Source organism: Alligator mississippiensis, chromosome 1 (assembly GCF_030867095.1).
Source record: "Alligator mississippiensis isolate rAllMis1 chromosome 1, rAllMis1, whole genome shotgun sequence".
Lineage (NCBI taxonomy): Eukaryota > Metazoa > Chordata > Crocodylia > Alligatoridae > Alligator > Alligator mississippiensis.
In genome coordinates this window covers 126,168,249-126,180,955 of record NC_081824.1, presented here as the reverse complement: position 1 = coordinate 126,180,955, position 12,707 = coordinate 126,168,249, and the positions used below count along the sequence as shown (strand labels likewise).

The 12,707-nt window shown below is 41.5% G+C and overlaps 1 protein-coding gene across 1 annotated transcript in view; it reads right to left on the bottom strand.

Moving 5' to 3' along the window:
• Positions 1 to 2,875: 2,875 nt before the first annotated feature.
• The window catches only part of GRM1 (glutamate metabotropic receptor 1), a 311,031-nt gene continuing 301,199 nt past the window's right edge, over positions 2,876 to 12,707 (bottom strand). Inside the window, exons 7-8 of the mRNA XM_014605565.3 lie at positions 10,532 to 10,658; positions 2,876 to 3,890 (exon numbers count right to left, since the gene is read on the bottom strand). Of these exons, the coding sequence (XP_014461051.3) occupies positions 2,956 to 3,890; positions 10,532 to 10,658 (1,062 nt within the window). The 3' untranslated portion in view covers positions 2,876 to 2,955. The remainder of the gene's footprint in view (positions 3,891 to 10,531; positions 10,659 to 12,707) is intronic.

Below are 12,707 nucleotides of genomic sequence, written 5' to 3'. Positions count from 1 at the left end.
TAGTGCCCACCACCAGGTGCACAAAGTGAGCTCTCTGCTATCTCTACTGCACAAATGCAGAAATGCACAAAAACCTCTCTGATGGTCAACAATCATCTATTAACCCTTAATTTGAATTGAAATTTGAAATGAACTGTGTGATGCAAATCAGTAAATATAGTTTAGAAAACAGTGAGCACATCTACAAACAGCCATTATGCTCCCATTTCTCTGCTAACATAAATTAAGGAGGCAGCCATAGCCTATCAAGATGTTGAGTTCAGAGTTTTGAATTCTCATGTGTAAAAGATTCAGAAACCTGACTCTGGACATAATATAGAATGCATATTAACAAGCTAATGAACACTGAGCTCAGAACACATCTTAAAAGTGCTATGAGGGCTTTTTGTTCTATATTACTGCACACATGCTGGGCAGAAAGGAACTAAAATGTCAAGTGATGCTTATTAAAATATATGCAACAAACAATTGCCAGAAAACTTGGCTAAAATAAGCCGTTTTATTAGGTGCAATTGCAGTGCAATGTATTTTCTAATGAGAAGAAAATTTTCTTTATGTGCTTTGTTCTAAATCTTCTTTATAAACTGTTAATATATTTCTTTTCAACATCTATATTCCTTATCAATCCCTTTATGCTCCAAGACTATTATTAGGCAAGAAGAAAGTCATGCTACACACAACGAAGTAGTTGCTGAGGTTGTTCATGGTTCAAGACACAAAACAGCCCATTTTCAAGCAGCTGAGCAAGACGCTGGACTTGTAAATCTCAAAACGGAATTTTGGTCTTCTCTCTTGAGAAGATCAAAATTCTGATCTAAGTTTCATTGAGTCTGTGAGAGCTGGACAGACCACATCTCCCTACATGGTCTTTTTGGCTCTAGGATTTTGAAGAGAGGAGTGCAGATGGTGTGGCATATCATCATCACATATAACACAACACTATTTTCCTCCAATTAGAGAGAAACTATTATACTAGCACTATGTCATTCAGTTTAAGATCAAAGCAAACAAATATATAACTATTGGAAGGTACGCTAATCTCCGATATTATATACAAGCTTTTTAAAAATCACAACAAACTAGGCAAAAATAGTCAAAAGATACAGATTAGTACAACAAACTGTAGCCTTCCTGAGCATCTTGACAGTGCCTCCAATACTTCACAGTCAGTCATTTCTATACCTGAGTTAATATTACAACACCTGGGCTAAGGTTTTCAGCCAGAATTAAAAACAGTCTACACTACAGGCTGTGAAATAGGAGACAGACCTAACCAGGAACAATTAACAGATAGCAATATTGTAGAAGAAAGGATAGTTTGAATAGTGGATCCTCAAGACCATTAAAAAGGACAGAGGGTCCTTAACACCTGTACAATGGAGAGAGATTAGCAGGAATCAAGTACATGATAATGAGTTGTGAAGACAATTGACTCTCTCAGTCCTGCCTGAATAGAAATGACATTGCCCCTCCCACGGTCTTGGTTTTAAAGTTGGGGTGCAGCAGGAATCAAAGTGGGGTGCAACTGTACCACTGGAAATCCCCTGGATTTGCCCCATCTCCCTGTCTTCAAGGAACACATGAATATGACGTATAGTGGTCAGTATTTTGATACAATCTAGAATACACCTCTCTGCAAGATAGGCTCCTATAAATTGACTTTTTTTTTTTTTTCTTGCATAACTTGGGACTTGATGTCTCTTTTGGGTCCTCACTGGCTTTATGAGTTGTGAGCTCCTGGTATTCGTGCTTACTCTACATTCTACCTCCTGCCTTATAGTAGAATAGAAAGTAGTAAAGAATATGAAGGCAAAATTGATCACAGCAAGAGTTTTACATGGTATTATTTATCTCTTGCTCCCCTCCCTGTATCTTAAAGTGATAGGAAATGTTTCCTGCACAAAGTAAAGTGAAACCAACAGGAAGATTGGTTGTTAAACATACACATTGTTCAACACAGATAAAAGATTTGAAATTAATTGAAATGTAATGCTAACAAAGAGCTCAGAAATATGGACTCTACATCTGCTGCTTCCTATTTTCTTCTGACATTGTGTCCATGGCTATGAAATGTTCTAACCATTACAATTCTGACAACAGCACTAAGTCTGTGCCTAGCACTGTGGTTGTTCTTTAAAGAACTGCTGTGCTATTAACAAAGGAATAAGAAAATAATGAGTCCTAGTCTTTAGACAGCTGCTCACAGGGAGTTGTCGCTTGAAGTAACAGTTTCTTTCTCTGCTGCAGCTTGGTTATTTTCCATTATAAGTGAGGACAAGAATATACTCAAGTTAATTATGAATGCAAGACTATTGCCATGATCATTCAACCCCCGTGAATCTTTGCATCAAACACTGGACTTGGGAATAAGGCCTTCTCAAAATAACCATGATGGTCACTGAAAATATTGCCCCTTAGACTGTATTTTAATTTCAACACACAAACAATATGAGGGGTGTGCTTTGACAACAATTAATAACAGTTTCACAAAAGGCTACCTTACTTCCACACACAGACTCCAGTGGCCCTTTGACAGGTATGTGCGACTTACAACCACTCAACCACAGATTTCTGGTCCATTATCCAGGAGAAATACACTTGCAACTTCAGTTTGGACAGTAATGCAGACCAACTTCAAATGGGTATGTTAGACTCCAGTCACATGCACTGAGAGATGGGGGAAGCTGAAAATGGAGCTTCGATTACTCTGCTGCTAACAGGCCTGCCCCAAAGGGGGGTTACACACAAAAGCAACCTTCAGAATGAGAGAACCAGAGACAGTGGGCTGCTGACCATTTGGCATCTACCCCATTCCTCTTCCCCTCCTTTTTGCTTCACACAACATGAAATTGTATTACATACCTTATTAGAAACGAAGCAATGTACTGCAGGCCAGTATTGGAAAATGGGAAAATGGGACAGACAGGGAGAGAAAAACAGACATGTATACATTACTCACTTCGGATTTCCAACCCCCGGCTTCTTTCTTCGGAATATGCTGAGGAAAGCGTTGGACCTGCAGGGTGCCTTGCCATCCCCAACATGCATACGCACCACATCTGAGGTGGTGAAGGCACTGCGGACATTCCTCTCCGGCTTGGCGATGATGATGTACATCTTGGGAGTGAACATGCACCCCAAGGCCACTGTTACACTGAGGCTCACAGCAAAGCAGGTGGTGATGATCTTGTAGTTGCTCCCGAAGTAAATAGGCACAAAGGCCAGCCAGATGATACAAGTGGTGTACATGGTGAAGGCAATGTACTTGGCTTCATTGAAATTGGCGGGCACATTGCGAGTCTTGAAGGCATAATAGGTGCAGCTCATAATGAGGAGTCCATTGTAGCCCACTGGGGCCACCACACCTAGATTGCTGGTGTTGCAGATCAGGTAGACTTCCTTGATGCTGGGGTAGGAGAGGATGGGCATAGGGGGCTCCATGATGATCAGTGTGACCACCAGTGTCAGCTGCACACTTATCAAAATAGAAGCAATGAGCACCTGTGCCCAAGCACTCATGAAACGTGGCTTGCGGGTGCAAATCTTTTTCTTGCTGCCTGCCAGGATACGTGCAATGCGGTTGGTTTTGGTCACAAGGGCAGAGTAGCACATGGCAGAGGAAAGGCCCACCAAAAGGCGCTGGAGGTAGCAGGAAGTGATAGTGGGCTTAGCTATAAGGGTGAAGGGGCAAATGTAACCCATAAAGATGCCAGCAAGTATAATGTAGCAGAGCTCCCGACTGGAGGATTTGACAACAGGGGTGTCCCTGTAGAGCACAAAGATAAGGGTGACAAACATGGTGACCAGGATCCCCAGGCAGGAGAAGACCACAGCCACAATAGACTCTATATTGCTCCACTGGAGATACTTTACAGGGATGGGTTCACAGCCTGCAGTGTACAGAAAAGAAACACAGTGTTAGGAGGCTACTTGCTGGTTGGATAAACAGCTTCTCTGGGGAACCTACAGCACAAATGTCGGTGAATGTATATGTGGTATGAGATAGATTCTTTTACAGGGGAGCGAACTAGAGCACAGAAAGGTTAAGACTAAAGATATTTCAAAAGCATCAAATTTTGAGTGTCCCAATTAAGGTTTGCTCAGGGCACCCAAGCATAGAGACTGAAATTAGTGGATATTTTTTAAATAAGAGTTTTGTCTAAGTGTCTTGTCAGACAGAGTTGGGAACAGCACTCAGAGCTCCTTGCTGCTAAGCCCAACATGTGCTCCTAATTAAGCAGCAAAGTGTCAGGTATTGACAGTTAAGGACAGAGATGGCAAGACCTCATGGGTTGTTCAAGGTTTCCAACACTACACACTAATTTTGTTTGTTTGTTTGTTTGTTTGTAAAACAAGTATAATTGGACTCTTGGGTTTTTCCAAGGGTAACTGTTTCAGAAGAAGAAGAACAACAACAACAGAATCGATAAAGAGAAGTCCCCTCCCCCTGTGCAAGCCAAAGCTAGACTGGAACGACCGTGTGTTCCTCGTGAATAACCTATTTGGTATATTTTCAATAGCATTCTTCTTTCTGCAGTTTTCCTTCTTTATATTGCCTGGATTTCGGTTTATTGTCTCTGCTTTATTTTTCGCTCTATATTTTTATTAAGACATTTTCCTCTTTATGCTTCTTTTCCACATTCTCTTCTAATGATAACAGCAATTTAATGACATTTAAAAAAACACCACTGTACGTATGGATATGAAAATAGCCATAAAGGATATCACCTATTCCGAGAAACAGCATGCAGTGTAAGCAGCTAAAACCCACTAGGCTCAATGCCAACAAGCAATTCACAAGTAAATTAAATTTAAGATTTTGGCCACTGTCCTAGTTGGCCTGTGGGTTCCGTAACAATATAAACATTATAATAAAAACAGAAAACTTCAGGTACATTAAAAACGTTAAGGTTGTAAAGTTCAGTGCTCAAAACCTTAATTCTGGCATTTCCTAAGTTTTTCATATTTGATTTTGCAATCTTAATGTCTTCTTATATGCATTTTTTTGTATTTTTATAGGTAAAAAATATCCCCAGAAATTCCAGCATGTGGCTTCGTTTTGACACCTGCAAGGTTGAAACCTTTGAATCCACAGCACAGACCTCTCAATCTCAGCAAGTAGGTGACAGTGGTAGGAAGGTAACATTTTTGTGTGTGGATCTGCCACTGGCAGAGAACGATCCACCGCCTGCACCAGTGTTTGCTGAGAGCAGAGGAATGTTGAGACTCAGGCATCATGAGATTGAATCCTGGTTCTAAGGGGAGCAGGCATAATGTCACAAACCCCTCCCGTGCATATCTCCCCCACAACCCCATTATTTACTGTCTCTTTGTTTTTGTTCTAGCCTCAACTCTCCCAGTGCAGATCCTCTTCCCTACTGTCCTTTAACTACCATGTCCATGTTCTGGTCCCCATCCATATCCTAGCTCCATATTCCAGTCCTAGATACTCTCCCACTCAGCCCCTCATCCCACTGTCAGTAGGTACATACAAAAGTTAATTTAGTTAGCTGTAACTGATCTTAGGGTGATATAAGTGTCTCTGTGCGCAAGCATTTGCTTGTCTTAGGTTGCTCAAACAATGGTGCACTGGATCTAAAGTTGGTTCTCATCAGCTAAGAACTAACTTTAGATTGGCATGCAAGCTTAGCAAATGCTTGCATGCATTCCCATCACAGCCCTAGGGCTGGGAAAACCCAGATACTCTCTGGGGCTGTGCTCTTTTTATGCCACACCCCTATTCTGTTCAGGCTCTTCCCACGACCCCATACTAACTCCTCTTGAGACTGGGAAGTCTCTCTCCACAAACCCACCAATACCCTCCCACAGACCCAACAGGCCCCCTGGACCTGCCAACACCCCCCACATCCACCAGCCTCCCACTCTACAATTTACTTGCCTCTGGCTGTCCATGCCTCCTCCTAGCCAGTGGCAAACACTTGTATATGGTGATCCGGACTCAGGTTTGGGCGGGTTGAACTAAGCAGCCTAAACCTCAGCCAGGTCCCACAAACGCTTGTTCACACTCAGTATCTCAATTCCACTCACTTAACTTAATTTCCTCTTTACCACTACCACTGGCCCACTTCCTTGTACCCAAGTTAAAAATGTTTTTTTTCCTCTTTTCCTCTCTTTCTGGCCTCCAGAACAGAATCAGTGCACCGAGGACACAGAGGCAGCATTTGCTCTGTTCTCAGTTCAGCTGCGCGGCTTTTCCGAGGGGCCACTGCAGGGAGTGTCCTGCTCAACCCTTGAAGATCTGGAATGGAGCATGCTCTAGTCCAGCTAGAGACCCCGGAGAAATCTTTTTGAGCAGGTGTGAACTGAAGGCTTCTCAGGCTCCAAACTGCCAAATGTAGGTAGATTTTTCCCAGGATGGCAAGAAACATGATGCGATTCAAATGTCAAATCCTGTCTCCAAAGCATGACAAAGCTGTACAGCTTCTCAATGAAATGCTTGTGAGACTAGTTTAACATGGGGAAACAAGTAAAGCTTCACAATGAAATGCTTGAGAATAATTTAACTTAGGGAAACACTTTTTAAAATCTCATCCTGAGGTTTGGAGAAAGAAGTAAACCATTTTCGCTGTGGTTAGCCCCCAGCCTCCCTCCCAATACAGTCTGGCATGGAAAATGTCAGCCTGTACTCTTCTTCAGGGTGGCACACAGAAAGCTGAGAGAGGTAGTTAACTGTGTTAGACTGAAGTCAGTCAGAAAGTAGTCTTATTTAGACTAACTAAATAAGCTACATATAAAGAGAGCACAAGCTTTTGTGAACCCAAGTTCACTTCATCAGATGCTGTGAAAGGATGTGCAGAAAGCAAAGTATAAGAAGGAGAGAGAAATTAGAATACAAAAGCTCAAACCTGACACAGGAAGGAAAGCACTTCCTCTAACAAATATTCATGGGGAAATATAACTGAAAAGAAAAAATTTAAATACACCTGAAAGACTCTTGCTAAAGGCCACAACAGTACTGAGGGCCTTGTTACACAGTAGTTTAGGCAGCTTCTGGAGCTTTTAACCCATGGATTGGCTGTACGTTTACAGTGTTAATTGGCTTAGAGTTATGCAACTTCAAAGCAAGATTATCGCTAATCTGCATAATTTTGCTTCTGTTCCATTAAAATGTGGCCACTCCACTCAGTTGACTTCACCCAAGGTGAAGTCTTCCAGTATCCCAGGATGCAGTGGCTCCTCCCCTCCCCGTGAGTCAGGGCAAGTGAGAATGCTCACCTCCCTGGGCATGTCGGGCAGACTGAGTACCACAGCCCTGGGGCACCTAGAGGAGCCACAGCCGCCAGGTACTCCAGAGCTGTGATGCTCACTCTGCCAATGGGAGCAGCAAGTTGGTCCCAGTATTGGTGGGAGGCCCAGTGGCCTCCAGGCACTCCAGGGTTATGGTGCTTGCTCATCTGGCAGAAGCAACGAGCCAGTCCCGGCAATGGTGGGAGGCATTGTGGCCACTGGGCACTCAGGGCTGTGGTGCTTGCTCTGCCTGGGGGGAGCTGAGCTGAACAGAGTGAGTGCTACAGCCCTAGAGTGCCCATCAGCTGTGGTGCCTTCTGCGTGGTCTCCTCCCCAGCCAGCAACCCCTCTCCCCCCACTCCTTCCCAGCCACAGGTGTCCCAGACCCTGTGTGCTTTGGATCCTGGCATCAGTTGGCATTGCTGGGGATGCTTCAACCACCTTTTACCCCTCAGGTTGAAAGGAGCTCAGATTTAGGGAACTCAAAGACTTTTTAAATCATAGAAAAAGGAATATTATGGGGTACTGCCTTCTGAGGCCATGGGCAGCTCCTAGTCCTGCCCCTAGGTCCTAGTCCTGCCCCTGATCACCAAGCCTCTAGTAGCCAGTCACAGCTGTACAGGTGAAGGACAGTCAGAGATGGTTTTACACCTTAAGATGTGACTGCTCACTAAGTCGAATAACACTAAGCCGATTAACATATGTGTGCCTTATGGCATAAGGTGCAACAAGATGCTGAGAGGTAGAAATGGAATCAGGTATCAATTGGCTTTAGTAACAGCTTAATGGAGGGGGATTCATTGAAACAGAACTAGAACTCCTTTTCTGATTGAGAATCCAGTGTTGCAATGCTGTTATGGGCAGTGGCAGGGTTAATTTTCAACTGCATAGTCTAAACTAAGCAATACCAAGCCATATCCTTATCCCCTGCAATTTAAAGAATATGGTCAGTGCCTTGGCTATCATTCAGCATAGTATTTAAACATAATAAGCTTTATGCTTTCTTTTTTTTTGTAAAATTCAAAAACTAGTTGAGTTAATCAGTTCAGTTCCTGTGTGCTGACAAGCCTCAATGGTTATGACATGCTATCCATGTGCCAAGTACGTTCCATGACACCCACTCTGAACTATGGATTGCTTTACTATAATATAGTGCTATTGAGTGGCAGAATCCGAAACAGTGGCCTGTTCTCCAATAAAAGGAGAACAAGATGGGGAAGGTTTTTTGTAAAACTAAACAAAGAAGAAGGGGAAGGTTGTGTAGTAAAATGAGCATTTTCAGCCCTTAAAAAATGAGAACAGAAATGATTAGCAAGAGGTTACATACAAAGCAAGAGTGGCTGGTAAAACACCACTTGCTAGTTTTCATCTACACTGCTAGTTTTCCTACACTTTTAATATGAACCGTTTCCCAGGGTAGAAGGCTAATTGATTTTTACATTTTTAATTTTATGCACATTATAAAACCAATAAGAAACTCCAGGGTGTTTTTTGAGGTCATTAACACGCATCTCAGGCATATGAAGGCACAAGACCTTCAGAATGCATGTTATAACAGCTGTATAGAATTTGTGGTCCTCTTTTGTTTTATTGCTTATTTAAGCTTGAGAAAACTGAGTTTACTAGCAATACATTTTTCCTTTTCTCTAACCTCTGATTATATAAAACACATCCTTTATCAAAAGTAAATTCCTGGGAAAATGCCCCAAAATAGTGACTTGAATTAATATTTCTCATTTCAGATAAAATGTATAGTACACACACTACACTGGCAGAAATACTTCCTGCCCTACAATTTTCCTACTTCACATAATAATCTATTCAACTGCTGCTGAACACCAGAGATATTCTGTCTTTGAAATGGGATAACAATAACCTTAAGCAAAAGATCTAAGGAAATAATGTACTCGTCATATTTTGGTTTTAAATGAAAGTGGGAACTTAAGAACGTCCACCTCTGATGGAAAAAAACCTAGAAACACTCATTTTTATATATAAAACTAAAGGAAAAAAAACCTGGGATACAGTGAAAACATCTGTGTTGAAAGGCTACAGGGAATGGCTACCTACAAATATTACAGGCAAAACTACTCAACATCACTCTACTAAACTTCATTGTATTAAAAAAATCTCTCAGAAATGTATTTTCAGTAACTAGGTGATTAGTGCTTTGGCCCATGCATGAGTAGTACCACTGACCTCTACTTGCCAAAAGTTTCATTGAAGGGCAAGGTTGTGATCAACCTCCACCTTGTACGTACTACCTTGCTCCTAACTTTGTGTTCAGGGGCACTAGCATTTCCTTGCTACTCTGGGAAACTTCAGCAATGTAAAGCAAAGCCAATCAACTGGCCATCTAGGCAGCATAAGGGTGCTATAAACTGGTAGACTGGTGAATCTGGTCCCTTGTATTTAGGAATGAGTAGGTCAGCTTGACCGCTTCAGAGCTCAATAAAGGGAACAAGGGGAAGTACTTCTATCCCACCATTTGGTCAATGGGGTAGATGGCATGAACAGTTGATCCATGCTATAATTTGCTTGAAGACTTCTATTGCTCCTCCATGGGACATGTCATGTGCAGGAGAAAACCCCTTCCCACTCTAAAAATATATATCTATTCCCCTTTACCTGATGGTAGCTAGAGGCCAGCTCAGCAGAAGTTCCAGCCACTAGAAGACTTCCCTAACTTAAACCCAGGAGGAGGAGATGTGCCTTAGTCATGTCCTTTCTCACCAGAATGTTTCTGATGTTTCTGCTCTAGGGACCTTTCCAAGATGGGTTGCAGTAGCATTTTGGCGCTTGGTATTTGCCGGGAAACTCCTTTATGTCTCAGGGAATTTCTATGATGAAGTAAAAAAGGAGCTGGGAGTTCTTGAACTTACCAGGTATCAAGCTGATTTATTTGATAGCTATCAAGTAAATCAGCAAAGGCATTTAGCTCTAGCAGTATCAGTACAGTGATAACTGCACTGTGCTAATTAATCTGTTTTATTAATGTTTAGGTTAATTGAAAGGGAAGAGCTGATAGAATGCATCATAACTCCCCTACCCCACCACCCCAGATATCTGTGAACATACAGACTTTTCTGTCACCAGGACATTATTTTTCACACTATACAAAGTAGACCTAAAAGGCATAATATTTCTAATTCACCAAGGAAAGTCTAAATGTTACAGGCATGTGTGTATAACTAGAACTTTTTAAAACTCTTCCTCACTCTGAATCACACACTTTTCTTACCTAATTGGATGAAGATATGTATGGATGGAAAAATATTCCTACCTGTCAAGACAACATTAGGCCACCAGCCTAGGTCACAGGCTTTGCATGTGAACTCATCTTGCACAAATTCATTCTCTTTGCAAGGAGTGCAAATCCAGCAGCAGCTCACCTCCCCTTTCCTGATGACCTGTAACAAAAAGATACCCTCAGACAAGACTATTCTTTAGGCAGCACATGGGGCATTGGAACAGGCAAGCACCATCTGCAGGATTGTAAAACTATGTAATTCATAGATATTCCCTGGATATGGGATGTTTCCAATGGTGGGTGAATATGAAAATCTGGGTCTTGTCTGTACCTCTTTGGTATATCTTGTGGTTGAGCTCTAATATGGACAAAATTTTTCAGGACATTTCTAAAATCAATTTATCTGCATTAGACATAAAAACCACTCTCTCTCATGGTATATCTATATTTGTTTCTTCTTCAGTTTGAATCAGAGAGTACAGAGACAGCAAAAGGATTATATTTTAAATCAGACTTCAAAAGAGGTTTGATCTAAGAGATAATTGAAGCTAGTTCTCATTCTATTTGAACTAGCTGACACTGTATTTGATATTTCCTACTTCTCTCCATGAATAATAAAAAGCAGCAGAGATGGATGGTTAAGCAGGAGAGGGATGGTTAAAAGCATTACAAATATTAATGAAACACACAATTTTATTGTACATATTGTATGTGCGCTGTTATTTCTATTCTCTTCAGAAATCCAATAGAGTAGTATCTTCAAGTTGATATAAAAGACTGTAGATCTGATTCTCATTTGCACTAAAGCCCCTTTGGGATCTATTCTGGCGGAGTAAATGGGATTTAAAGTGGATGAAAATTAAACTTTACAGTCCTTGAAGGGGCCTTAGTGCAAATGAGAATAGGCCCTAGCTGTTGTGAACAAGAATGTATCTCCTTTCCCTGAGTATCATTGTACTCAGGAAAACCAGTATTTATGAAGAATCTACCCTGAAGTAGTGTAAGAAATTGTTAATTGCAGTGAAAGTTTGTGTGTGTGTGTGTGTGTGTGTGTGTGTGTGTGTGCGCGCGCACACTCATGTATGAAAATGATTACAAAGGCCTTTCAGAATTATGTGCTTGGGTGTAACAAGCTAAAATGCCATTAGTTGGAAGGTATACACCTTTATTTATACAGTTGGGAACAAACCTGTATTATCAGGGACATAGACAAGGAGAAGACCTTTGATCCTTTGCCTTGATTTTACCTCTGCAAACTGATCTTGTGGCTTGCAGTATGTGGAGCCAACCAGACGCAGTTACAGATTATAAGGGAGGTGAAATGATAGAGTAACTGAAAGAATAAGCTATGGCTACAGCTGGCCTAAGTGCACTTTTTCTCTGTTTTTCAGCAGGAGGAATCCTTCTCACCCAGGATCTTTTTTATTCATACACAGAACTGAAAAATGTATATCAGCTTTGTTCCGCTGAGTTCTCTAAACACAAAGCTCTTTTTTGTACGCTCTTTTTTAGGTCCAAATGAGTTCAATGAGAGATGGATTAGGCTGTTTCTATATTTAAATACATACACACCCTCCCCCTCCCCTACATACATACATACATGCTGGATTAGTTCAACAACCTTCTTTAGGGGAAGTCCAGTTTGAGGCCAGTATATGTTGACAGTTTTGTTTTCCCTCTACGTAAGGCTGAACCTTTGTTTTCTAATAAAATGAAAGTTTTATGAACCTGTGCTTAAGTGAGGCAGACAGGTATGCCTCTTTAAGCATTTTGGATTGAAGTAGAAATGGGAGGCTGTTTGGTAGAGTAGATGTTCTCAATGGAGCATCGTGTCCTTTTAAACTGACTGTTCCCATATTATTGTGATACTGCTGAAATTTGTCTTTATGGCACCTGAACATAGCAGGTGGTAAATTGCTGGTAGCTGGATATTAGCACTACTGTATAGTAAACAGCCAGAGATTTCATTTGTGTCCCCACAACACCTGTGGTGAGCATAGGGTACAAACAGAAACATCTTTTGTTCCTGCAGGTGCTGTTGATAGGAAACACAGTTGATTCCCACAGGATGCACAACCTGAAAAAAATCAGCTACCAAAAGTAGTGTAATTACAGAAAATTGTGGGGAATAGCCAACAGAGAATCCTGCTGTTTTCAGTAGTGCAATCTAAATTTTAATGCCAATCCCATCATGCTGGAAAAGCCTGTC